At 41.7% G+C, this 25,511-nt stretch overlaps 1 protein-coding gene across 6 annotated transcripts; it reads right to left on the bottom strand.

Annotated features, from left to right (window-relative positions):
• Nucleotides 1-1,598: 1,598 nt before the first annotated feature.
• IFT27 (intraflagellar transport 27) lies at nt 1,599-25,054 on the bottom strand. 6 transcript variants are annotated; one of them, XR_007244891.1, is made up of 10 exons: nt 24,464-25,052; nt 21,521-21,600; nt 20,809-20,868; nt 19,481-19,540; nt 17,814-17,931; nt 17,426-17,535; nt 17,164-17,258; nt 8,335-8,364; nt 3,604-3,900; nt 1,599-1,840 (listed from the first exon to the last, which is right to left on the bottom strand). XR_007244891.1 is itself a non-coding variant. In XM_048501795.1 (9 exons), the coding sequence occupies exons 1-8, from the start codon at nt 24,495-24,497 to the stop codon at nt 8,346-8,348; spliced, it is 576 nt and encodes a 191-aa protein (XP_048357752.1). In that variant the 5' UTR covers nt 24,498-25,052; the 3' UTR covers nt 1,599-1,642; nt 8,335-8,345. The 6 variants fall into 6 exon arrangements, 5 of the variants coding, with proteins under 5 accessions (XP_048357752.1, XP_048357750.1, XP_048357749.1 ...); XM_048501795.1 differs by lacking the exon at nt 3,604-3,900 and having other exon boundaries at nt 1,599-1,642; XM_048501793.1 differs by lacking the exon at nt 3,604-3,900.
• Nucleotides 25,055-25,511: the final 457 nt, after the last annotated feature.

Consider the following 25,511-nt stretch of genomic DNA (forward strand, 5'->3'; position numbering starts at 1 on the left):
TCCCACCCGCCTCTGAGATCATGTAGGCAGCTGGGCAAAGAGGAGCCTCTGACCCTCCCCATACACGAGCCAAAACTGCCACTAAGCTGACAGTGAATGCTGGAGGCAGTCAGTTGGAGGAGGAGGAAGGGGAGCTTCTGCCACTTCTTTACAATCATCCAAGCCACAGTTAAGGTGGGATGAAGGCAGGGAAGGGCCAGCTGAGAGAAATGCCCCACTGCAAGACTCTTTGTGGTTAAGGAGCAACAAGCTGCCCACACATTGCTGGCCCAGGCGGAGGAGAGGATGGGATCTCCCCCCCTCCCCCAAATGAGTCTCAGAAAGTTCCCACTTGCATTTACATCATACAGAGCATGAATAAAAGTTTCAGCATTGAAGAGGTTTATCCCTGCTTGATGGAAACTACAGATCACTCATGTAACTTTCACCTTTAATGAAAACTAGCTGCTGAAAGGAAAAAAGAAAAGGTGAAATGCTTAAACTCAAGTAAGCTGTAGATACTGAAGTTTCAACCTGCTGCCCTGGGAATGCGTCCCAAAGCCTGAGGCCTAGCAACCCTAGTTATAATCACAACTTTAGGCTTGTTCTAAGTCTGTGACAGTGCAAAAACAACAACAACAACTCAATGTTTCCTTTTTAAAGAAAGAACAAATTCCAATGCTTATAGCTGCAAAGATATGCTTCAAAGTGTGTGAACAAAGTCTGCTGAAATCTCAGAAGACCACAGGCTAAAATAAAATTTCCATGGTTCGTGAGGTTCTGGTTCCTGGCTTTCTGTAACTAGCAACATTACAGTGGGGCAAAATAAGTGAAATTATGCAAATCTGCTCAGTGTGAGCTACAGAATCTCTCGAAATGATTTAAGAGTGCTTTTTGTACAGAATTTGGATTTTCCAGAAATTAAATTTATTTTTGGTGCAAAGCACTCATTGCCTAGTTATGGTTATCGGTACATTCTACTAAAAATTTGGGAGATGGTTAATTCCTGAGAAACCTTTCTGATGAACATCTGTAGGCAATTCATCCAATTTAGTCCACTATGGGGTATGGGATTGCACATGTCTGCTGAGAGCCGGGCAGCCCAATCCAGATGGGGGTGCAGAATAAGCTGTGGGAATAACGCGGGCCCACACTGAAGCATTTGCCTACCTGACTGGTGTAAGTGGCACTTATGCAAATGGAAAGGTCAAACAGGGAGATTGGCGGACACTGTAGAGTACCACAGCACTCAACCCAGAAGAGATTTTCACCCCCAGAGCTCACTGGCCTAAACATGGACGCTAGGACAGCTGGAAGCAGGCTAGAGATGTTCCTGGGGTGGAGGCACCTTAATTGGCTTCCACCGGGCTTGTGGCCCGGGAATGCCTTTGGCGCAGGCCGATGACTTACACCACGATAACATGGGTGTAACTCATTTCCTGCAGAGCATTCTGAGTGGAAGTGGCGGAATTTTTGTGCTGCTGCTTGTTATTCCACCTGGAGCTCCATTGGGGGCAGAAGTGTACCACTCTCACTGCAGTGTCTCTGGCCACTGTGGTGCCCCACCTCCCCAAATCTGGATTGCACTGTGGAGGCCATTGGTTGTTTGCACTCATCTCTGGCCACAAAGAAAAGACACATGTTTATTGATATACCGACTGTTCTGCAAAATAAAACACACATATATAAACATTGACATACTGTACCCAAATCCAAATGCTATTGCTTTTGAAACCTCAAGTGTGCAGATTTACAATGTGTTAAGCCCCATTTCAGTCCAAGAAAGTTTAGTCAACCAGCCAAAAGGATGCAGATGGAGGACATGCTCTTTGGTAAGTACGAATTGTGTTCCCACCAGCAACTGCTAGAGCAAAAAAAAAAAAAAAGCCACAATTAGAAAAGGTGTAATTACAGGCTTAAAACTTCATGAAAACATTTTGTAACAAGGGAAATATGTGAGGCTATGTCGTTCTGGGTAAAAAGGTGAAGGGCTTGGAAGCATAGGTTGTGGTTAAAAGGAGAACGTATAATGTTGAAATGTTTGGAACTATATGGAAAATGCAAAGGGAAAATTCTAGGGCATATATACAAATATATGGTAGATGATAAGGAATTCATGATAAGAACATTGAATCAAAAATGGGAGAAGGGAGGATTTCTAGACATTGGTAATTCTGAAAAATTAATAGACAGTTGGAAAAATATGAAGATTGAGAAATATATGGAGTTAGAAAGAAAAGTGATATTAAAATAGTACAGAACACCAAAACAACTAGCATATATGATAAAAGGACTTAGTTCTAAATGCTGGCACTGTGGAGACCAAGAGGCATATTATAGCCATATGTTGGTAGAATGTGCAGAAGTAAAAATTTTTTGGACAATTGTATTGTTATATATCGGGAAACTGGTGAAGATAAATATTGATTTAAATAATGACTTAATGTTCATGGGTGTAATGGAAGACAGAAGGGTGGATAAACAATATAGGTATATGTATAAAATAATGATTAAAGCAGCCCATGCAACAATAGCCTTGGGCTGGAAAGAAAAGAAAAAATGGACACTTCAGAAATGGTTAGAATATATCTGGGAACAAGTGACACTTGATATTTTCGATATATTAACCAAAAATAAGACGTGGCAAGATAAACAGAATGAAAATTTGAAGATATGGATAATATACATGGACTGGATGAAAGAAGCTCAAGTCAATGAAGAAATATGGGAGAAGAGGCAACAGAGAATGAACTTACTGCTGTTTGTGTGACAAAACTATGAAGAAGAAGAAATGCGGGGAGAAAAGGCGGGAAAAGTATTGTTTGAAAATGTATGAAGAAGGAAATTACTATAAACTGTAAAATTCAAATGATACAATTAAAATTATTTTTAAAAGAGAGAGTGTTAGAAAAACTAAAGCGTAATATGAAGTTGGGCTAGCTAGTGAGAGACGTTAAACACAACAAAAATTGTTCTTTCATTTTGTTGAAAGAAAATGAACAAAGACATGGAAAGTCCCCTCTGCAGGGACAGAAATGGAAATTATAACTGCCGATGGAGAGCTCAGTTTCTACTTTTTCTCAGTCTTCTCTTGTGAGGGGAAAATACTCAACATAGTAAAAACAGAACACATGACGAGAGAAGAAAGTTGCAGCCTTGGATCAGTATAGGGGTTGTACATAAACACCTAGTTTATTTAAGTGAAACGAATAATGCAATCCTAAAGAAAGTTACTTCAGTTCAAGCACATTCATTTCAGTGGGCTTAGAGTGGAGTAACCCTGAATAGGATTGCACTGTAAGTACTCTGGGTCATATGAATTGCATCTAGTGGTACTAATATAATGTCCGAGCTTCTGTCCATCATTTTTGAGAATTCCTTGAGAGCAGGTGAGTACCAGAAGACTGGAGGGGGAGAAATGTTGTTGCCATCTTCCAGAAGGGGGGAAAGAAGGGTCTCTGGGTAACTACTGGCTCATCAGCTTGTTGTCTACACCTGGAAATTTTTTAGAACAAATCATCCTGAGCATTTAGAAAGCATGGTTGTGATCATTAGGAGTTAGCATAGGTTTCTCAAGAACAATCATGTCAGACTAACCTTATTACTTTTTAAGAAAGTCATTACCTTGCTGGATGAGGGGAATGCTGCAGCTGTAGACATGGTTTCTGATAAGGTTCCACACAATATTTTTGTTGGCAAATTGGTAAAACATGGCTTGGATCCAATTACTGTTAGGTGGATCTGAAACTAGTTGACAGGTCATACCCAGAGAGTGCTTGTTACTGGTTCCTCATTCTCTTGGAAAGGAATGACAAGTGGAGTGCCTCGGGGGATCTGTCCTGAGACCCGAGTTCTTCAACGTCTTTATAAATGATTTGGATGGAGGAATAGAGGGAATGTTTATCAAATCTGCATATGATACTAAATTGAGAGGGGTAGTAAATACAGTAGAAGGCAGAGTGGATACAGGTTTGAAAATTGGGGTAAAACTAATACAATGAATTTAATGGTGATAAATGTGAAGTCTGCATTTAGGTATGAAAATACATAATTATAGGACAGGTTGAAGGAGCTTGGTATGGTTAGCTTGGAGGGGTGATGTAACCATCTTCAAGTTGTGGTTTTGCATGTTGTAAAGCACCCTGAGCCCACAAGGGGAAGGGCGGTCTAGCAATGTAAATAAATAAACAAACAAACGAATGAATGAATAAATAAGCAAGGGGCTGTCATATAGAGGATTAATTAATTAATTGGATCTAATAGACCCCCCCCCACTCCCGAAGGCACCCCAGATGTTCACGGATTGCGATTCCCATCAGCCCAATTCACTTTAAAACAATACAAATAAAACAAATCTACAATACAAATACAGATTAAAACCAATATTCCAATACACATATAAATATAAAAATCAGGTGGCTGAATGGCATCTCGTTACACGTCGTGAGGGTAGACCAGGTGGTAATCCAAAGCACAGAGCACAGAATAGAGAGTGGCATATTTTCCACGGTTGTGGGAAACGGTGTGGAGTTGCCTTCTGTTGCCCCAGGTTGAACCAGAACCAATGGATTGATATTAAATCAAAAGAGTTTTCAGCTAAACATTAAGAAGAACTTCCTGACTGTTACAGCAGTTGCTCAGTGGAACAGGCTTCCTTGGGAGGCGGTGGGCTATCCTCTGTTGGAGGTTTTTAAGCAGAGGATGGCTATCTGACAGCAATGCCGATTCTGTGAACCCAGGCAGATCATGAGAGGAAGGGCAGGAAAGGTTGTGTCAGTGCTCGGTTCTCATGGCCCTTTCTCACATGCCCAGGGAAATGCCAAGTACAACTTTGGGGTCAGGAAGCAGTTTTCTTCCAGGCCATATTGGCCAAGGGTCCTGGAGGGGTTTTTTTTTGCCATCTTCTGGTCAGGGAGCAGGAGTCACTGGGTGTACATGTGCGTGTCAGGGGTGGTGGTGGACAGGAGGTAGTTCTGAATTTCCTGCATGGTACAGGAGTTGGACTAGATCAGGGGTAGGGAACCTGCGGCTCCCCAGTTGTTCAGGAACTACAATTCCCATCAGCCCCTACCAGCATGGCCAATTGGCCATGCTGACAGAGGCTGATGGGAATTGTAGTTCCTGAACATCTGGAGAGCCGCAGGTTCCCTACCCCTGGACTAGATGACCCTGAAAGCCCCTTCCAACTCTGTGATCCTAGATGGCTGGACTAGCTTTTGAGGTGGCACAGCTTCACTAGAAATGTATCATCTTCAGTCTACTGTCAACTAGCGGTACAGTGCATTGAAAGATCCAGGGACTCAGACAAACATCACAGGTGCTCATCTGAGCTCTCCACGGAGTCCAGAACCTGTTCTGAACTCTCTTGCTTCATTAGGGTGATTTTGATATATCAGCATGTATCCTGGTACCATACCCTCATGTGATAGATAATGCATTCAACAGACTTGTGCAGCTCCAGCGCTCAGTTGCCATCTTGTCAGAAACAAGATATTTCTGTATTACACATAAACCGCTTAAGGGGGTCTCCTCTGTAACTGACCTATATTCATCTTAAACTATTTGTTCTTGGCTGCACTTCCCCTTGGCACACACCATGCCCCTCCCCCTTGGAAAAAAACACCTTTCAGATCCAAGGGCAATGTAAAAATAAAATAATCACAACCTGTCCCCCTGGGAATTTCAGCTTTACAGCTTGTCCTGCTATGATGCTGATAGAATTCACAGCCTAGTTCAAAGGGAGAGAGAGAGAACGAGGAGAAGGAGGCAGACAAGAGGAGAGGGAGATTATCGAAAGGTGTGCCTAAGGCAAAAAAAAAAAAGAAGGAAAAAGACTCGGGCAACTGGAAGGCAAACTCTGCCTGAGAAGAAATTCTGTGAAAAAAACACGAAGGAATTCAGTGCAATGCAAAAAGGGAGACAGAACGGGAGACGCAGATTGCAGAGAACTGAATGATAAGGATGTGGGAACAAGTGAAGTGATCAGCAAGAAAGAGGAGAAAGGCTCGGATTCCCCAAGAATGTTCCTTTGAAGGAGGGATCATACGTACAACCTTTTCCTGGCAGGAATCATAACACAGTGGTGGCATCAATGCCAACCAGGAGCCAGCAGAACAGCTGTTCTGAGCACAGTAATGTATCATCAGAAGGAGACCCATGAGCAAAGATGTTCATGTGCCATTTATGGTGGAGTGGCTCCACAAAACCCATCTATTGCCAGTGATGTGCCTAATCCGAGCAGACTGCTTTTGCGACCAAGGCTTGGGTAACTGGATATGCTCAGAGGACTGCATCAGAGGTTACTGTCAGAATCCAAAATGACCTTGACAGATGAGAGAGCTGGGCTAAAACTAACAAAACTGATTTCAACAGGGAGAAATGTAAGATTCTGCACTAAGGCAGAAAAAAACGAAATGCACAGATGTACGATGGGTGACACCTGGCTTGACAACAGTACATGTGAAAGGGATCTGGGAGTCTTAGTAGACCACAAACTGAACATGAGTCAACAGTGTGATGTGGTAGCTAAGAAAGCCAATGTGATTCTGGACTGCATTAATACTACAGTGTCTAGATAAACAGTACCAGTCTATTCTGCATTAGTCAGACCTCTCCTGGAATACTATGCCCTTCAATTCAAACACGTGCATGTCCAGAGGAGGGTGATCAAAATGGCAAAAGGGAATCCATGTCCTAAGAGGACAGACTTGGGGAGCTGGGTATGTTTAGTCTGGAGAAGATTAAGGGGTGACATGATAGTCATGTTTCAGTATTTGAAGGGATGTTATGTTGAAGATGGAGCAAGCTTGTTTTCTGCTGCTGCAGAGACTGAGACACAGATTAATGGATTCAAACTATGAGAAAAGAGATTCTTAAACAGAGGCTGGATGGCCATCTGTCAAGTGTGCTTTGATTGTGAGTCCCTGCATGGCAGGGGGTTGGGCTGGATGGCCCTTGTGACCTCTTCTACTCTAGGATTCTATTTGTATTTGAGGGAGAGATTGACCCTTCACACTGCCACCTATATTTACCAATTATTTGTATCCATGGGCTGATAAGAGACCCATAAAATCAAACAGCAGAGACTTTCTAGGATATCTGTCTCTTTCTGAACTAGAATGGGATCCACATGTTTCCCTAGAGTAGTGGGATCCACTAGCTAGTGGAGCAAACCTTCAGTAAACAAAGCCAGAATATTTGGATTTCCACAGAGAACCAGAATTGCTCTGTCAAAAGATATTTTATAGTTCACTACACTCATATACTATAATTGGGCGGGGGGGGGGGGGGGACAATATATGTGTTTACAAAACATGTCCTAGCTGAAGACATGCTTACCCAGTCAGAAGTCAAATGCATCTCCAGAAAATCAAGGTGAGAATAGAACGTTGAATGCTATAGGCTTAGGTACCTTAGGCACAACTAAGGTACCTCGTACAGCCAGGTGCATATTGACACTAATTATTTTGATAACTAGACTTAGTAAGAACATCTTCAAGTTTATTCTTTTTCATATACAATGTTGGATAGTGGGAAGAAGAGGCAGCATGGTGGAGTGGTTAGAGTGCTGGACCTGGGAAACCCAGGTTCAAACTGCCATTCTGCCATGGAAGGCTGCTGGATGACTCTCACAGGCCCAACATACCTCAAAGGATTGCTGTGGGGATAAAATGGAGGAGGAGAGAATGAGGTTGCAAGAGGCTTATGGTACCTACTGGGAAGAAAAGCGGGATATAAATAAATTATTTGGACAGACTGACATGAAAATTGTGATGAACCATCATAGGTCCTATATGGGGCTGCCACACAGCAAGCCCAGGTAAGTGCTCCATACCTTGAATGTCCTGGGACAATCTGCATGGAGACACAGGCTGCCTCTCCTTCCCCCTCTTCAAATATAGAGATAAATCTCATCTGTTTGCGGCTTTCTAGGCCGCTGGATTTCTTTGTTTAGGTAGAAGGTTCCAGAGGGTGGAACTGAGCTGCGCAGAATTCTTTCTTCCCTCTCCCTCCTTGTTCCTTGGTGGACCCAGGAAAAGGTGCAGGTGGCACCTCCCTGGAGTTAATGGACTAGATGAGGTTGAAGTTCCCCCTATGTGGTGGAGTTCCTTGCTCCTTATTTTCCAGCGCAACCATCAAAGTAGACATGCAAACAGAATAAGCAACCAGGAACTGCTGCTAGGGAACAGGCAACCACATACAGCCTCAAAGGCTTGATGGCTTTTAAATGTTCAGAAACCTTCTGTGGATTTCTGGAACTCATTTGCACACCGAATTCCTCTTTCCTCCCTGTTTGACTGCATAAGATCTTACAAATTGAAGCGAGGATCTTTGAAATTCCCCTCTTCTTCTTACCTTGGCTCTGGTTAACAAACAATATGAGGTCTAAAAAAAAAGAGAACAAGAAGAATTATGTATAGAAACGTTATATTATTAGACCTTCTTAACTCTATCTTAATAAACCACCATCTTTTGCATTCATCCTGTCAGAAAGAGCACCTAGAATCTGTAACCTGGAATGGCTTTACTACTGTTTGTCAAGTGAGTTACCACTCCTCACATTTGTTTCACTGGAAGGAAATACAAAAACAGTAATGATACAATATCATTCTATTTCCATACCTATCATTACATTTGACCATGTATATAGGATCTGAAGTAAGGGGACTGACCCAGCATAACCATTCACTCCTTTCAAGTGTAACCCTATTAAAATATGAACAAACTACCGACATAAAGGGAGACATTCAATGCACCCTAAATTTTAGTAACAGGAAATGAGTTGGTACACTTGCCAATGGGATGCGTACATCCTCTTGTTCTAAACATTAGGACTCCATTTCATCTTTCTCTGACTTGTACTTTTACTGTCAATACATCCACCAGACTCAGCAAGAAGGTTCAGTTTACCTACTCCACAAAGACATTAACTGGACAATGTTCTACATCTGCCACTCCTCTTCTACTGTGAGGGAACCATGGTACACCAACATTTGTGACAACCAGCACCCAATCTCCTTTTCCTTCATGCCTTTCAGGAACCAAACTCCTGGATCCCTGATAACCTGCCAAAGATGGTGTGATGTCTCTGACAAATCCTTTTACCTACAGGCTGCAGTGTCTTCCAGCTGCTCCTTCTTCTTGTCCATAAAATTTCTCTTTCCCTCTGACTATATAGCTCCCCTCTTTCAATCGCTTTCCTCACATGTTCGCATAACCAATTTCTCACTCTACCTTCCTCTGTCATATAATCCCGCTCACCAGTACTGATCTACGCTTTTCATGGTTTTTTCATGTGTGGTTTCCTAAAAGTACCAAGAGACACCCTTCTGGTGCTCTCTCTCTTCCTTCAAATCTACTAACTATGGCTGTTCTTGCTAGCTTTAGATCAGGGGTGTCCAACTCTGGCGCCCCAGATGTTCACGGACTGTGATTCCCATCAGCCCCTGCCAGCATGGCCAAGTGGCAGAGACTGATGGGAATCAGTCCCAGCATGGCAGGGACTGGTGGGAATTGTAGTCTATGAACATCTGAGGCACCAGAGTTGGACACCACTGCTTTAGATTATCTTTGCCCCCCCCCCCTCAACTGTCCTGCTCTTTCACTTCATCCACACCTGGTCCATCTGTTTGTTGCCTACCACACCTCAATTTTGTTGTTGTTGCCTCTTTCCCTTTCCCCAACTCTCTGCTGATTTTGTCTTCTTCACATAGTCTATGTTTCTGCATCTCAAACACTTCCAGGCCCTCACTCACTCTCTCCCATACTGAGAGGAGGAGGCGGCTGAAAAGAATTTGCTGCTGACCGCTGCATTGCTAGGAGGCAAACACATGCCTGGCCTTGTGCAGGCCAGTTTCCGCCTGAGTGCCCCAAGTCACATATCCCCAGCATCATCTCCAGCACTGAGAAAACAGATGGTATAATAAATGAGTGCAGTCTGATAGGGGGGTGAAGGGGGTGCCGGCCGAGGAGAACCCCCCACTCAAACATGCAAATACTTGAGTTTGCAGTACTAGGATTACCTTGTATCCATTCAGCATCCTTTCTATCACTGGAGAGTAAAAGAACAGTTAAACTCTCAGCCAAGTGTTAAATGGAGGACACAGAGGCAAGAGTATGCACTAGGAAATAGGAGGAGGAGACTTTCAGGATGGAGCCAACGGTTCATAACAATCTGCATGATAGGTGAGAATCACAGAGAAACTAAGGGGACAGTATATATTTGGCTTAATATAAGGGCATGGGAACATACACAGCAGCTCAAATTCTTTGCCTTTCCCAGGCTTTTGATAATGAACCGCATAGGTAGTGGCTATAGGCCCATATGCCAGTGTGTCAAGATATATGCTTTTGAACTTGGTAGAAGAAGAGAGGTACATATAGTTGCCTGCTGCCCAGAAGCCTCTGCTCTGGCGATGTGCTTTACCCAATCTCTTCTGCAAGCCTCTGTCACTTCTGTTTAGTCATGTCTTCTATCTGTGAGAACAAGTGAAAGCCACACCACTAGACTGACTTCAGTGACAGAGCTATCGGCAGCAGAAGTAGCAGCAGCTGTGACTCAATCCTTGCCCAAGAGAAACGTCCTCGGGCTTTCAAGCATGAGGAGACCATGGAAAATGGAAGCAGCTTTGTTTTGAGGCTCAGCTTTTGACACAGACACATAATACTCTCCCACTAAGACGAAGTTAAACCGACTACATTGGCTGTAATCACACATTCGGCCTTAAATGCTCACTCAACAGCTTTCTTTTGAGCCTTGTTCTTTATCTCAGTATCTCTTTTAAACCTTCAGTGCCAGATTCCCAAATTGATTCTCAAGCTTCAGTGCCAGATTCCCAAATTGATTCTCAAGCTGAACATTTAATCAACCCAAGGAGCTGAGAAGAACCCTGGATTGTATCAATCTACATTTTGTAATGCTGGAATTGTAAGCAAATCAGCTCCGCAGACTGACCTATCTTTGTTTCTCTAATCACGTGTAGATTCCTCAAGCCAAAGATCTGTGTCCACCTCAATTTACCCATATTCTCATATTCACATGATGAGCTTGAATTAGCTTCTTCTTGCATACATTCTAGCTAATGACACCAGTCAACCAACATAAATACTATGATAACAAAGGATGCCCTGTCTGACAGGCTGCCAATAGTGGAAACAGGGCAATGAGGCACACATGCCTACAAAAGCTCCAAATATTTGGATCCGCTCCTGCCACATAAATAAATCTTGCATAAAAACCTATTAGGGGGGCTCTTAGTGAAGAGATAAGACAGCTGGTTGTGGTGGGTTTTCCAGGCTGTGTGGCCGTGGTCTGGTGGATTTTGTTCCAGCATCTGTGGCTGGCATCTTCAGAGGTGTATCACAGAGGAAAGTCTGTTACACACTGTGTGTGTAACAGATAAGACAGCCTTACAACAGATAATGTTTGATATACTAATTTCCACTGAGACATTGGAAGGCAGGAAGCATCTCTTCTGCTGAGCTATGCCAGCCAACCTCTTGTTCTTCAGTCTTTTCAATTGTATTTGTGGAGTGAGATATGCAATAGTGGCTAAGGTAACTCAGGGAATGTAATGCTCCCCCGCTCCCCAGGCCAGGTTTCCTTCCTTTGCCAGCCAGAGCTATTGTCTTCTCTCCCTTCTCCGGAGACACCATTGATTTGTGCTGTGCATGGACCCAAGGACCCGATTCTGCTTCTGAAGAACCATTCATACTGGAATACAGATGAATGTGGCACACCACACTGGAAGCCTGGTATGATCGAGAGTAGCACACTGGATGGGGATCTGTATATATGATTTTTTTAACCTGGCTTCATTTGTCCATTACCACAATATACACAGTGCTCTATATATACACACCAGAAGCCAGGAAATGTGTGACACAATAAGCAGTCACAGACCGAACTATTTCATTGCTCTACATTCCTGTTTCAAAGCATGACTTTTAGCTTTGTTCTTTTGTCAGCTTGCTATTTTATGTCCCTGCCAAATATTTATCATGCTGATGGGAATTAAACAAATGAGGGATGATGCACACTTCGTTAGGGTCCAAGATTGTTCTGCTTACAAAAGTTTACCTGACTTGAGTCTACAGTTTTCCTTGTCACCTATGTAATTAACTTGTCACCTATGTAATTTAGTTTTTTGTAATACTAAATATCGTGGTACTCTTATTACCCATGGAATTTATCACAATGTCTAAAGCTGGATTATTAGAAGAAATATAAAATAGATTTTTTTTCCCTGGGAAATCCTCAAAATAGGCATGTTTTCTTTTTAAAAAGTCTTTCTTCCAGCCATTCTGTGATTAATCTGCATGTTTTTCAAATCACTGGCTAACGACAAAGATTCACCTACATATCTGAAACACTATTTTTGACTTAAGATGGCCAGAGCTTTCAGTACTAAAAGAAAAAAGATATACACCAGTTGTTAAGTGCCTGGAACCTATACCTACTTGGATACAAAGCAACTGGAGAAGGGTAGAATTTATCAAGCGCACAATTAAAACCTGGTTTGCTTATGTTAAAAAGTCACCCAAGACTTATTCCAAAAATGGTCATTCAGTGTTGTCTGTGATTTCTGACTCTGCAGCTCAACCAAAAGCAGTGTGGTCTCCAATACTGCAAATCTTGCTCAGTGAATAAGTTGGATGACCTTCTCTCATAAGCACAGAGCAGCTGCCAAAGGGAGAAACCTAAAAGAGAATTCCAGAAGGATATTCACTGTGAAAATCAGCTTTTAGTTTTGATTCACATCTGCAGGACGAGTTGGCAGAAAGGATTGTATCATTTCAGGTGGAAGATGACAGCGTGGAAGGCTGTTTCAAATATTCCAGTTTTATTTTTAAAAAACCTCAGTGCAAATAGAAAACTAGCACTATCACAACTCCTTTTGTTTGCAAAGCTGATTTTCTATTTGCAGGATTTTTTTTAACATAGGAAAGCATTCCAAAATATGATCTTCCACGAGCAAGCCGAAGTGGTATGGTCCACCGTATCACCTGCACATCAGCCACCTCACTGGCTGAAGCAGGCCCTCTTTCCTAAATATTATATTTTAGTTTAAACTTCCTTCAATTACTTCAGGACTTTTGAAAATGCTATATTTTGCTGATTTAAAAGGCAGCTGCATTGTAGGCAATTAGAAGTCTATTTACCTGCAACAACTACAAGAAATTCATCAGTTCTGGTTTTTTGATTCCCTCCTGGGGGGCAGGATCGGACGCCATCCATAACTCGTGGGTGGGCTTTATTGTTGCTACTGATTTTACTGTATTTTATTGAATTTTAACTGAATTATTTGATTTGTCCTTTTGTAATCTGTTGTCTATTATCTGTTTGTGTGTGGTAAACCGTTCTGAGCCCTTTGGGGGTAGAGTGGTCCATCAAGTAGAATTAATGATGATGATGATGATGATGATGATGATGATGATGATGATGATGATGATGATGATGATGATGATGATGATAATTTTAGCCGCCCAAGAGCAAGCCATTAGAACAAATTCGATCAAGGCCAAAATCAAAAAATCCTCAGATGATGCAAAATGCAGATTGTGCAAAGAAGCTGATGAAACAGTAGATCATGTCCTCAGCTGCTGCAAAAAGATTGCCCAGACTGAGTACAAACAGAGTACAAACTGAGTACAAACACAACACAGTGGCCAAGATGATCCACTGGAATTTATGCAAGAATTACAACATAAGAACAGCTAAGAACTGGTAGGAACATTGTCCAGAGAAAGTAATGGAAAATGAGAAGGTCAAGATCCTGTGGGACTTTTGAGCCCAAACCAACAAAGTGTTGAAACACAATACACCAGACATCACCGTGATCGAGGACAAGAAAGTGACTATCATCGACATAGCAGCTTCAGTGTCTATGGCACAAACCAGCTGAGGTCGTCCCAGTGGTAATCGGCATGCTGGGCGCCATCCCAAAAACACTAGGGCAGCACTTGAAACATCTTTGAATTGACAAAATTAACATCTGTCAAATTCAGAAGACAGCCCTGCTGGGATCCGCACGAATACTACGCCATTACAACTTCCTAAGCCTCTGGGTGAGGCTCGAATTGTAATGAAGGCCAACAACCAGCTAAAGATCTGGCAGCTGTGAAATCTACAACAACAACAACAATAATAAGAAGAAGTAATGTAGAGATGTAACAACTACCCAGATATAAACACCATACACGTGCAGAGGTCTGCAACGTGAAAGCTTGTCTAATGTTGGCCATTTCTTCTGTAAATGATCACTTTCCAACAGGAACTAGTGATGTGCACTTTTCCAGAACTTAGTCACAGTTCCCGTTACTAACTCCATGTTGTTCTGGTTCATACTCAAGTGGCTTGAACAAGGCTTATCAAATTGACCATTTTCTCAATTCTTGCTTGATACACACAATTTATTACATTGTCCTTATAAATACTGCCGGATTCTGATTTGTTTTCCAGTATCAAGGAAAAAAGCAGAAGTTCCAGGCTTCTCTTTGATGGACAGAAAAGAAAAAGACAACCATGTAGGGGAGGAGATATAACAAGGCTGTAACAAGAAAAGGAGATGAACTTTCTCCCTGAAAAGACATGAATATCCCAAGAACAGGAGGTGCCACTGTAGCTGCCACCACTCAACCAGAATCCAGTGTGCAGGGAAGACACCTTCACTTCCCCAATACCTGAAGCTACTTGAGGAAAAGATGAACTTGGAGGTGCTGTCTCCCCTCCCCAACAAGTGCCCAACACAACTGCTATAATAACTTACGATCCAGCGGTTCTTCATCTATTCACATATTGTTTTGGATCACATGAATTGCAGGAAAGAATAACATAAGAAGAAGCTGTCCTTAATGGATGAAGAACTGATTCCCCTAGATAATGACATTAAGCCTGCAATCTCCATAGTTACAGCCATTCACTCCTTCCACCTCTTTATATTTTGATGGAAGAAAATAATGGGCATAACTGGCAACACTGACTAGGAAAAATAACAGAAAGAATACACTGACAATGAATGGAAAAGAGTCCACCAGAACTGGACAGACACAATATAGAGGTTTTTCTATTATCAGTGGGCTATACAAATGTTTCCAAAGAACTTCAAATAAAGAATGAAACAGTTGCTCCTTCAGTTGTGAGAAGAAAAATAGTATTTGGGACCCAAGCACAATTTCCCCCCGCTAACATAAGCGCGCACACACAAATAAAACAAAAGTTGCAGAAAGAACGGGAATGTAACCCCCCGTTTCCCCCCGACAGCACCTGTGTCAGAATCTTGCTTGCTCTTTAGAGACAGCTTCAGATGGAAATTCATTAGATGATTCCAGCAACAGTCTTACTAATACTGCCTTTAATTACTATCTTTTTGGCATTGCTCAGATCTACCGACACACAACCCCTCCCTCACTTCTTACTCATTCAATGTACACAAAACAAGTTCATTCAGCTCTTTTCACTTTAAAGGGCAAGTAGTACTCAAGTAGTTTATTCAGTAAAAGGGCCATGTTAAACAATTGCACGTTAAATACATACTAAAATGTATTCAACAGATTTTTTAGCCTTTAATCAAGAGCAAAGTCCATAGCAAATCATGCACAATTTCCCAGGAAAATATTCTATACAAATCTTGATGAAATAAATGGGTTTTTCAAGCACACTATTATACAACTCCTATTCATTTTAATGGGCTGGATGCAAAAGTTCATGGAACATGTATGACATACCACTAGTCAGAGATATGTAGAGTTCTTTGATAAGATGGGCTGGGTATTGCTTTCACTATACTTATCCAATTTCTCCCTTGTTGGCATACGTTGATAGACTTATTGAAAGTCATAAGCCTTCCCCATTTGGAATGGCATTTAATAAGTGGTGTTAAACTTTATATGTATGAATGCATTTAGCTGAGATTGTATCAACATTGCTGGAATAGTGTGGATTTTGAAATGCCATATTTTTAGACTTCATTTTATACACAACATGTTACGACCTGCTCTGAGCCATTGAATAAGGAAGAATAAAATATCAGAATAACTATGTTATGACAAGCCTTTCCAGCATAATCCCGCAATTCAAAAATCATGCCTCCCAAAATTGATTCTTTACATACTACAGTGGAATCAGACACCCAGTAACAATCACTGCATATGATAATTATTTAAAAGAAGAAAAAGAAGAAGACAATATTTAGTGAAAGCAAGCTTTTTTAACTTGCAGGTTCTTTTGACCCAACATGAGACCGTGTATGGCAGTCGTGGCGAACCTTTGGCACTCCAGATGTTATGGACTACAATTCCCATCAGCCCCTGCCAGCACGGCCAATTGGCCATGCTGGCAGGGGCTGATGGGAATTGTAGTCCATAACATCTGGAGTGCTAAAGGTTCGCCACCACGGGTTTATGGCATGTTGTACAAAGCTATTAAAGGTAACTGTTCCCTGACACCACATCCCCAGTTTAAATGATCTGGGCACCAGCAGAGGGCAGTGCATTCTCAAATTATACAGTGTAGAGAGGAAAAAAGCCCTTGGCAGCCAAATAGCTTCCAACAGCCAAAAAAAAAAAAAAATCAAAATAAGCACTACATTTGGACAAGTCAGGAATAGAGATCAGTGTTGGTAGTAATGCTGCAGAGCTTCAAGCTATGAAAGCTAACCAGTTGGCTTCCGATTTAAGAGAAAAAAAACCTCATGGCTGCACTTTATAGTACCATGGTTCTTTTGCATGCCTTTAGCACCTTCTTGAGTATCTCACACAGTACCTCCGTCTGATAGTTAAATTCTACCTGCCTGGCTGGACTGATGTGCACAGATCGCTATGCTGTCTGTCACTTCTTTAGATGTGATCTGTTTTGGAAAATTCCTCACAAGAGTTGAAAAAGACATACTTTCACAATATTTAAACGGTGTATTTATGAGGGGGGGGGGGGGAATCTTGCCCAACACATTTTTTAAAAATAAAAAACTCCAGACAGGTTAGACCAGAACTAATAAATCACAAATAATAATCAGAGAAAACTGATTTCAACAGTTTATTTTTGTCTTTGTCAGTATTATTTGAATGAGATACTCCTTAAGGCAATAACGGCTCCCATGCCATCTAGTCTTTGATAGGTATACAGTTCATTATTTCTAGGCTCAAAGAAAGGAAATCAGTTAGGCAGGCTATACTCAGTAGACTCACACAAGCGAGTGGAAGATTTCCACCTTCTCTTTGTACAATCGATGAAATGAGTTGGCCATAATGCGAAAAGGGACTTCATAATTTTCCATCTCTTTCTGTAAAAAAAAAGCAAAGACATTAAAAAGTGATGGGGAGGGAGAAGCTGCTACTTGATCACCAATCTATTGTCGGTAATAAGTGATGGTACATAAGATGACCTCCTTATCCTGAAAGTGAGGGCAATTCCTCACCCACCCACAATTATGTAAGTGAACATACTCACAACTGATATCTCACAGTATTCGAGGTCATTGGTCTCTGCCCACTCTTGTGCCTGTTTCTGCTCCACAACCCGCCTATTAATCAAATCCGTCTTATTGCCCACTAGCACACCTGAAAAAAAGAAAAAAAATTAACAACACATACTACAAAACTTAGTGAGTGAACAGGTAAAGAGGCAGGGAAGTAGACTGTTTGACAAGGAAATGGAGAAAAAGATCATAACTGAATTGCTCAGACTATGTATTTCCCATGCTTGTTTCAGACACTGATTGAATAATATGAGAAAAGCTAATACACTGCCCAGAATTAAGATGCGGCCATCAGACCCAGCTCATGAGCAAGAGATCTAGGCACAGAATAGGCAAGAACAAAACGTTACCGCCTCCTACCTGGGATACGTATTCCAGAAGTCTGGGTTCTCAGCCTCTCTAGCCATTTGGCACAGTTATGGAATGACTGCTCATTGGTAACATCATATACAATGCACACAGCATTGGGCTGCTCCCACTGCACAAGAAAACAAACTGTCACCCCTACTGAAACTGATGGGACCCAACAGTCACCACTTATTTATCTACTTCATTTATTCCCTGGCCTTTGCAGCGGAAACCCTTAGCAGCTTACATCCTTCTCCTCTCCTTTATTTTATCCTTACAACAATCCTGTGAAGTAGGTTCGACTGAGTGTGTGTGACAGGCTCAAGGTCATCCAGCAAGCTTCCAAGACAGAGGCTGATTCCGCATGGGTCAAAAAAAGCAGTGTGAAAACGGTGTGAAAATGGTGTAAAAGGGTTTAAAACAGTATAAAAAGATTTATACTGTTTTCACACCTTTTTCACACTGTTTTTCGCCCATGCGGAATCAGCCAGAGTGGCGACTTGAACCTGGGTCTCCCAGATTCCGGTCCAATAGTCTAGCTACTGCACCAAACCGGCTTGAGGCCTCTGGTTAAAACTGGATCCTCATTTGGGGATAACACAGAGTTTTAAAACATTCTCCCACAATGTCCCTGACATTCAAAGAGGGTGATGCATTTCTGAGGCCCAGCTATTCTCTTGCTTCCAAACTCACCCAATGATAAACCCATGTTAGAATGACAGAAAATTTATTGTGCTGCTGGTCTATACCACAGTATAAAATCTGTAGCATAAACGGAGACAATAAAAATATCACAGCAATAGATGTTTAAAAATGAAGGTAAGCACATCCAGGGAAATTAGAGAGAGAATACTTTAAATTATCTTTGAAATAGCCAACATTGAGGTTCTGCTGACCAGCATTCAAGAAATAGCAGAATAATTCTCTAGTTTTACTATGAGAAAAACCAGCAGTCCATGTAAAGAACAAACCACTTTGGTGGAAGTCAAGGATATCAGGGTAGAGGGGACAGTCTCTTTAAGTAAACATGGTATCTGTACATTTTCACTTGTTTTGCAAACAGGTAGTGGAGCATCATGGTCAGATTGACTGACTTCAGTATTGCACAGTTTACTTGCTAGAAAAAAAGTCAAAAGTAAAACTCTCATGGTCCACCAGTGTGTTTGAATCTACAGAACCAGAATCAATACCCTTAAGTCACAAATAATCTATGTGGTTATTTGGAATACAGACTCTTGCTTAGGAATGTAAAAATTGCTTACTGCATCAAACCAAGATCTAGCTAGTCCAGCATTCTTTACAGTAATTTCAGCAACCAGCAGATTTGCCACTGGTGGTTGATGATCCTATTTCTGCCCACCCCTGTTATAAGAGATTTACTCCCTCCCTCATTTCTCCTTTCTCTTGATGACAACTTTTCCAATGCTATTCCAAGTAGTGGGTAGAAATGTCAGCCTTCCCATATGATGATACTTAATGGTAACGTTAAGTGGATACATTTTTCTTCTTTCTTTGATTTGAGAACATTTTAAAGTTAGTTCTAAAGCACAAAAAAGTAGTTGTGAAAAGGCAGGCAAAAATTGTCATTCTGTGTTCTTGTCCAAGCCTTAAACAGGATGCAGGGTTTAGGTTTGCTTCACAGCTCCTTGACTGAATAACAGCTTTTACATTATACTTGCCAATTTCTCTAGCATCTCAGCAAACAGTTCCTTGCCTGCTGAGTCAAAGATGAAAAGTTCCTGAAAGTAAAAGCAAAACTAAAATGAAGCTACAGAATATTCTACACTAAAGTAAACTACTGGTGAGATGTAAAATTCTTCAACCAAAGCAGTGGTGGCAGAAAAAGCCTCCCTCCCCCAAAAGCTACCAAAGTTCTAGCCTGTACAGCATATAGGAAGGTGCCTTAAGCTAAGGCACAATTCTTGCCTGTCTAGCTCAGTACTGTCTACTCTGAACTGGTAGGGGTTCCTCAGGGTCTCAGACAGATAAAAGTTTTTCAGACACCTGTTACCTGAAATCCTTTAAGTGGAATTAACTAGGGATTGAATTAAAGACCTGCATGCAAAGTCTACCACTGAACCACAATTCTTTCAAAGCATCATGACTGCTGGATAGGAACCCATGTGTTCAGCATGAGTTCTGAACAATGACTTAGCAATGTATGGAACCTAGAGAGAAATTTGGGAAGTAAAATTCACTACTTTGTAAACACTGAAGGCATATTCCATGACTTTAGGTAGATCTATGAACTATATGCAGTTTGCCAACATTTTCATCCCTGTGTCCCATTTCCTCAATGGCAATAACCAGCTCACAAGTGATTGGTCACATCGCAGCAGCACTAATGATCCACACGAGGGCAGAATCTTCCTTAGATCCCTATACAGCCCACTGGCTGTGAACTGTATTCCATTAAATACAGTTCTGCTCCCAGAATCATTGGCCCCTTCTGCACATGCAAAATAATGCGTTTTCAAACCACTTTCACAACTGTTTGCAAGTGGATTTTGCTATTCCGCACAGCTTCAAAGAGCACTGAAAGCAGTTTGAAAGTGCATTATTCTGCATGTGCGGAATGAGCCATTAGCTCCTTGCATATGAATACAAGCAACTGCGATGCCAACAGGTACGTGCTTATACCTTTCATATGTTTGCCCTTTGGGAAAACATCAGTTCCACAGTGGTAGAGAGGAGGGGGAAGGCAATTAAATTTGCAAAAACATAATAAGATAAGAACTAGCACCTCCACAACTTCTGTTTAATTAAAAAAAATGAGCAGGATGGGTTGCCCACCTTTGGTCCTAAATGAGAATAAAGCTCTAGGGAACAAATTAGATCTTCTGTTTTCCCATACTGCCATCATTAAGGTTTCACATATAATTCAATGCACGTTCATCCAGTGGAATGAAGTTCATTCCCGCGATGTCAATGAAAAAATCCCCTCTAGACAGTGTAGTTTGTTTTTGTTGTAAAAAAGACACTCTGTTTAAAACATGGCTGAGCTTACCACACTATCACTGGTTTCTGAAACAGGTACTGTCTTCACCAGCAGTTCCACTCCTGTTGTCTGTCAGCCCAAATAAGGAAAATATGTCAGCAAGATTCAGTGAAAGTTGTTGCATTTTCATATTATGTTTGCCTGAGGCCAACAGAACCCTTTCTGGTCTTCGGAACCACCCTTAAGACACCTCCTAATGACAGATTTTCTTCTGCCACAGAAACTCTCAAAACTGGATGTCAGGGACTAGGCTGAAAAAACAAAAAAAATGGCTGGGAAATAAGTACATTTTGTCCACAGTAACTGTGATTTGTTCACTAGAGCAGGTTTAAGATTTTTAGGGCCTAGCTGACATGCTTATTTGGTGACAATCTTCTTCAATAAGCACCTTTCTTCTACTGCATGACTCTTCTCGTTAAAAAAAAAAGATATTACCATTCGGGCCTTGGCATATGTTGCCTTATACCAGCATGGGGGAAAAAGACAATTCTGCTTTTCCTGAACACAAAGAAGACAATTATTCAGATAAATATGAAAGAAACTGTCTGTACCCATTCTGATTAGTTTTTCTAAAATATCTGACATTGCTTATGTAGTCCCATGATAAGAATGCTAAACACAATTTTGTAGAGGTAAAGTTCCCTTTGGTCAATTCTCAAATGACTAAAACTCAGACTCCAACTGCTCCGCAATACCCATCATATCATCCCTCAAGACTCACCAATGTGTAGTTTTTCTGGAAATGAGCCCCATCACTGCAAAACATCTGGACCAAGGCACTCTTTCCCACTGCTGGATCACCTGTATTACAACCCAAAAAAAATCCATTTGCTGTAATTTGACTACATTACTTTTTGCCTTAAATGACAACTGCTATATCTAATAGTAAACTGGTAGACCCTGAACAGATGATGAATGCAACACAATGGGCTATCTATCCAAGTGGAAACTAGGGCCAAAGGGTATGTGCATGTGTGATTGTTCTGGAGTCAAAATTATAAAGAAAAATAAGGCCTCATCAGTTTACAAGTAGTTCTGACCACAGAGTTCCTGTTGATTCCTAGAGCTATCCTTGTGCCTTCCCGATAACTCAAGAAACCACCAGGAACTCTATGGTCAGAACTTCCTGCAAATACTTATTTTACTTTTTACTTATTTTACTTTTTACTTATTTTACTTTTTAATTTTTTCCTCAGGATGCTGCCTGGCAACCCTTTCCAACGATGACTAAATATGCTCTAGAAAGGATGACATTTTGAGCCGAGCTGTCTATTAAAAAAATGGGAGAAGGAATAGTAATCAATCTACTTGTTTCCCCAGGGAACTCAGAGAAGTATGGAGGAAGAGATTTGAAGTGGCAGAGTGGGATTTTCAATTTGGTCTTGGTTGAAGTGGCAGCTGCCCATATGTGGGGGAGACTCAGATTTTGCCATGGCCTCCATTTTCCCTAGCTACGTCTCTGACCAAAATGCATAGAGTTCTCCATTTTTTGCAGCATTGGTTCCTGCCAGTTAACAGCCCTTGGTAACTATGTTGGCCAAAGGTCTGTTTGAAGAAGGTACAAAACACAGGGCACCTCTACAAAACAGACTTGGGCACTTCTTACAAAGAGGTAAAGATAGTTCCTATGCAAGCATCAGGTCATTACTGACCCCGAGGTCATTTTACTGACCTCGGAAGGCTGAATCAACCTTCAGCTAGCTACCTGAAACTGACATCTGTCAGAACTGAACTAAAGTCACGAACAGAGTCATGAATTTGACTGGAGTACTGCAGCTTACCGCTCTGCGCCATGGGGCTCCTGGGTGTTTCTTATACCTGGGGGCGGGGTATATAGTGACATATAATTCTGTATGCTAAAAGTGTTTAACTACTTTACATCCTACTATTTATTCAATTTTTGTTCCGTAGAATTTGCCAATGGTTTTTTGGGGCGGGTGTGGGGGAGGTAATCAGGCAACATTTATTGATTGATTGACTGATTGATTGATTGACTGACTGATAAGAAAGCTTTGGTGATTTGAATTGCTGTGTATAAAAACAGAGGTTCAAAAGAACATCCAGAACATCAAAATAAATACAGCTCTGGGGCAATTGAAAGATCACATCACCTTTCTGAAGCTATCACACATACTGTGGTCTACAAAAATATTCAAACATTTGGGCATAATAGAAACCATTTTAAGGATCTAACAAGATTCTAAGCATCAGTATTTTGCAAGCTGAGAAAAAATTGTGATATCAGCATTAAGGGCCCAAATTAGACAACTACATCTTCTAATTTTGCTCTCTTGGGATTCCTGTCCTGCAAGGCATCCATGCATATGTGTAAAATATGAATTACAAAAAAAAAATGAAAAAACCTTGCACACATAATTTCAAAATACAAAAAGGATCTCTGGATCATGTGAGATAACTCTACTCTAAGCAGGACTTGTATGCCTAGGGAAGTTGAAATCATGCTCTCTCAGTAGGGAGAAAATACCCTATAGCAGTGGTGGCAAACCTTTGGCACTCCAGATGTTATGGACTACAATTCCCATCAGCCCCTGCCAGCATGGCCAATTGGCCATGCTGGCAGAGGCTGATGGGAATTGTAGTCCATAACATCTGGAGTGCCAAAGGTTCGCCACCACGGCCCTATAGGAACCCCTGAGGGTTTTTTCCTAACAAACTTTACTTAAGAACACATAGCCAGCGATAACTTTTGATCTGTTGATTTAATAGATACAGCAGTTCAAACCCCAGAAGTATTATGACATCTGGCAAACTGAACTCAAAAATCTCAGCCTTAAATTTCTGCAAGTGTCCTCAACCATGGCCACTTTCTCTCCCATTCTTTCCACTATTTAATTTAAAACATTTATTCAACTAAAATATTTTCATGTCTGACTAATTCCTGACCAACTTAGGCCCTTGACTGTACCAAAGATCTTTGTCCTTAATGACAGGGACCAGGCTGATTTTTTAAAGAATAATTTTTGACCTTTGCAGCTGCTTATTTCTTTTCTTTTCAAAATGCATTAGCTGAGCCCTTACAGGGAAGGGTGTCTTATAAATTGAACAAGACAAACAAACAAACACACACAACACATAAGTTACCTTCTCACCCAAAAGATCTCAAGATTTTTTCAAAATACAGCAGCAAACCACTAAAATTGAAATTACAAACACACAACTAAAGATGAGAATGGTAAAAGCACCATTTAGTATAAAGAGTTTATATCCAGAACTGAAAGGTCAAACCACATCAGAACAACCAGAGTGCAGACAGGTAGACCAACCAGAGTGCAGACAGGTAGACATGCAGACAGGTAGATCAACCAGAGTGCAGACAGGTAGACATGCAGACAGGTAGACTATTCATGTGTGGGTGCCACTATTTCATGCACACTCATGTTCCCACCCTCACACATCATAACATTAAATGGAGGAGTGCACTTACACTGCCCAATTCTAATCATGTTCCCTCAGAAGTCATTGTCACCGACTGCACCAGGAATGGCCAGCCAACAAATATGCTGAAACACCGAACCCTTCAATGAGCAGCTATTTATGAGGAAGACATATCCTCTTACCCCAGTTAATTTCCCTGACGCAGGGGACATGTCTTGGCTTGATACAGAACAACGATGCTGCCGAGGCAGCTAGGTTGAGGACTCACCTGCCACGATGCATTTGGCAGCCAGCTTCACCATGTTCTGCACTGACCTTCAGAATAACCGAGGACTGGGGTGGGGGGAAGCTGACAGACTATGAATCAAATAATAACCTTAGCCAATGCAGAGGGACTTTGTGTAGAGATTTGGGGACGGTCCCAAAGAAGGGGGACAGAGTTGGCCAGAGGCTGCTAACGGGAAACAGCGACTGTGTGTGTATCTAGCTTTCCTGCCGAGGGACTAAAAGGTGCTATTATAGGAAGGAAAGGCACACAAGCCCGGGAAACCGTAGTGACAAGGTCCAGGAAAGTAGTCCCCAAGTCCGGTCACTATCACAAAAGGTTGTCCTGGCAACAAGACTCTAAGCATCTTTCGCTTCCCCCTCCCACCGATGAGACCTCTAGTTGAAGGGGAGGAGCCCAACTTTTAAAAAGCGATTGGTTAGGAGAAAAACTTTCCTCGGTCTTCATTAGCTTCAGCTTTCGCTTCTTTCAAGAGGCGGTTATAATTTATCCAGAGCCCATTGGTACAAGCATATGTCTATCGTACAATCGCCCGCCAGCGATTGACTAGATGTGCTATTAATATAATCCAATTCGTTTCCGCCCACCGCGGAGACAGTTTTGACCCCGCCCCCATGAAGTCATTCAAAGCTCCCATTTTGCTCGCCCGGCGTCTGCGGGAACGCCACCGCCCCTATTTTGTGATTGGTTGAGGCGGAACCATTGAGACGAAATTATCTTTGTCTATGTTCGAAAAGAATAATCTTGGGAAAGTTTATCCAGATTATAACAATTTACATCAGTCTACGATAATTTTTGTAGGAAGTTCTTTGAGCCCCGAAAAAACTCGAAGGTCATTTTATTCGTAAAATTGACCCCTCCTCCCACAGTGGACTTCCCCACGCCGTTATGTAGCTTCCCATGTACTTTCTTACGTCTGTGATGGATTCACGCAAGGTTAATTTAGTTTTCGCGCTTGCGCAAACTGGCAGCCGACTCTTCCTCCTCCTGCTGCCCACATTAGCGGCCAGGGGCCGCTCATGCCTAGTGC

Source organism: Sphaerodactylus townsendi, linkage group LG06 (genome assembly GCF_021028975.2).
Source record: "Sphaerodactylus townsendi isolate TG3544 linkage group LG06, MPM_Stown_v2.3, whole genome shotgun sequence".
Taxonomy (NCBI): domain Eukaryota; kingdom Metazoa; phylum Chordata; class Lepidosauria; order Squamata; family Sphaerodactylidae; genus Sphaerodactylus; species Sphaerodactylus townsendi.

Bases quoted from the DNA above. Each gene is read 5' to 3' on its own strand.
- IFT27 (XM_048501790.1), bottom strand. From the start codon at position 24,497: ATGGTGAAGCTGGCTGCCAAATGCATCGTGGCAG. The intron at 21,601-24,463 runs GTGAGTCCTCAA...GTTGTAATACAG, and splicing joins TGCCAAATGCATCGTGGCAG to GTGATCCAGCAGTGGGAAAG. The intron at 19,541-20,808 runs GTAAGCTCAGCC...TTTTACTTTCAG, and splicing joins CAGAAACCAGTGATAGTGTG to GAACTTTTCATCTTTGACTC.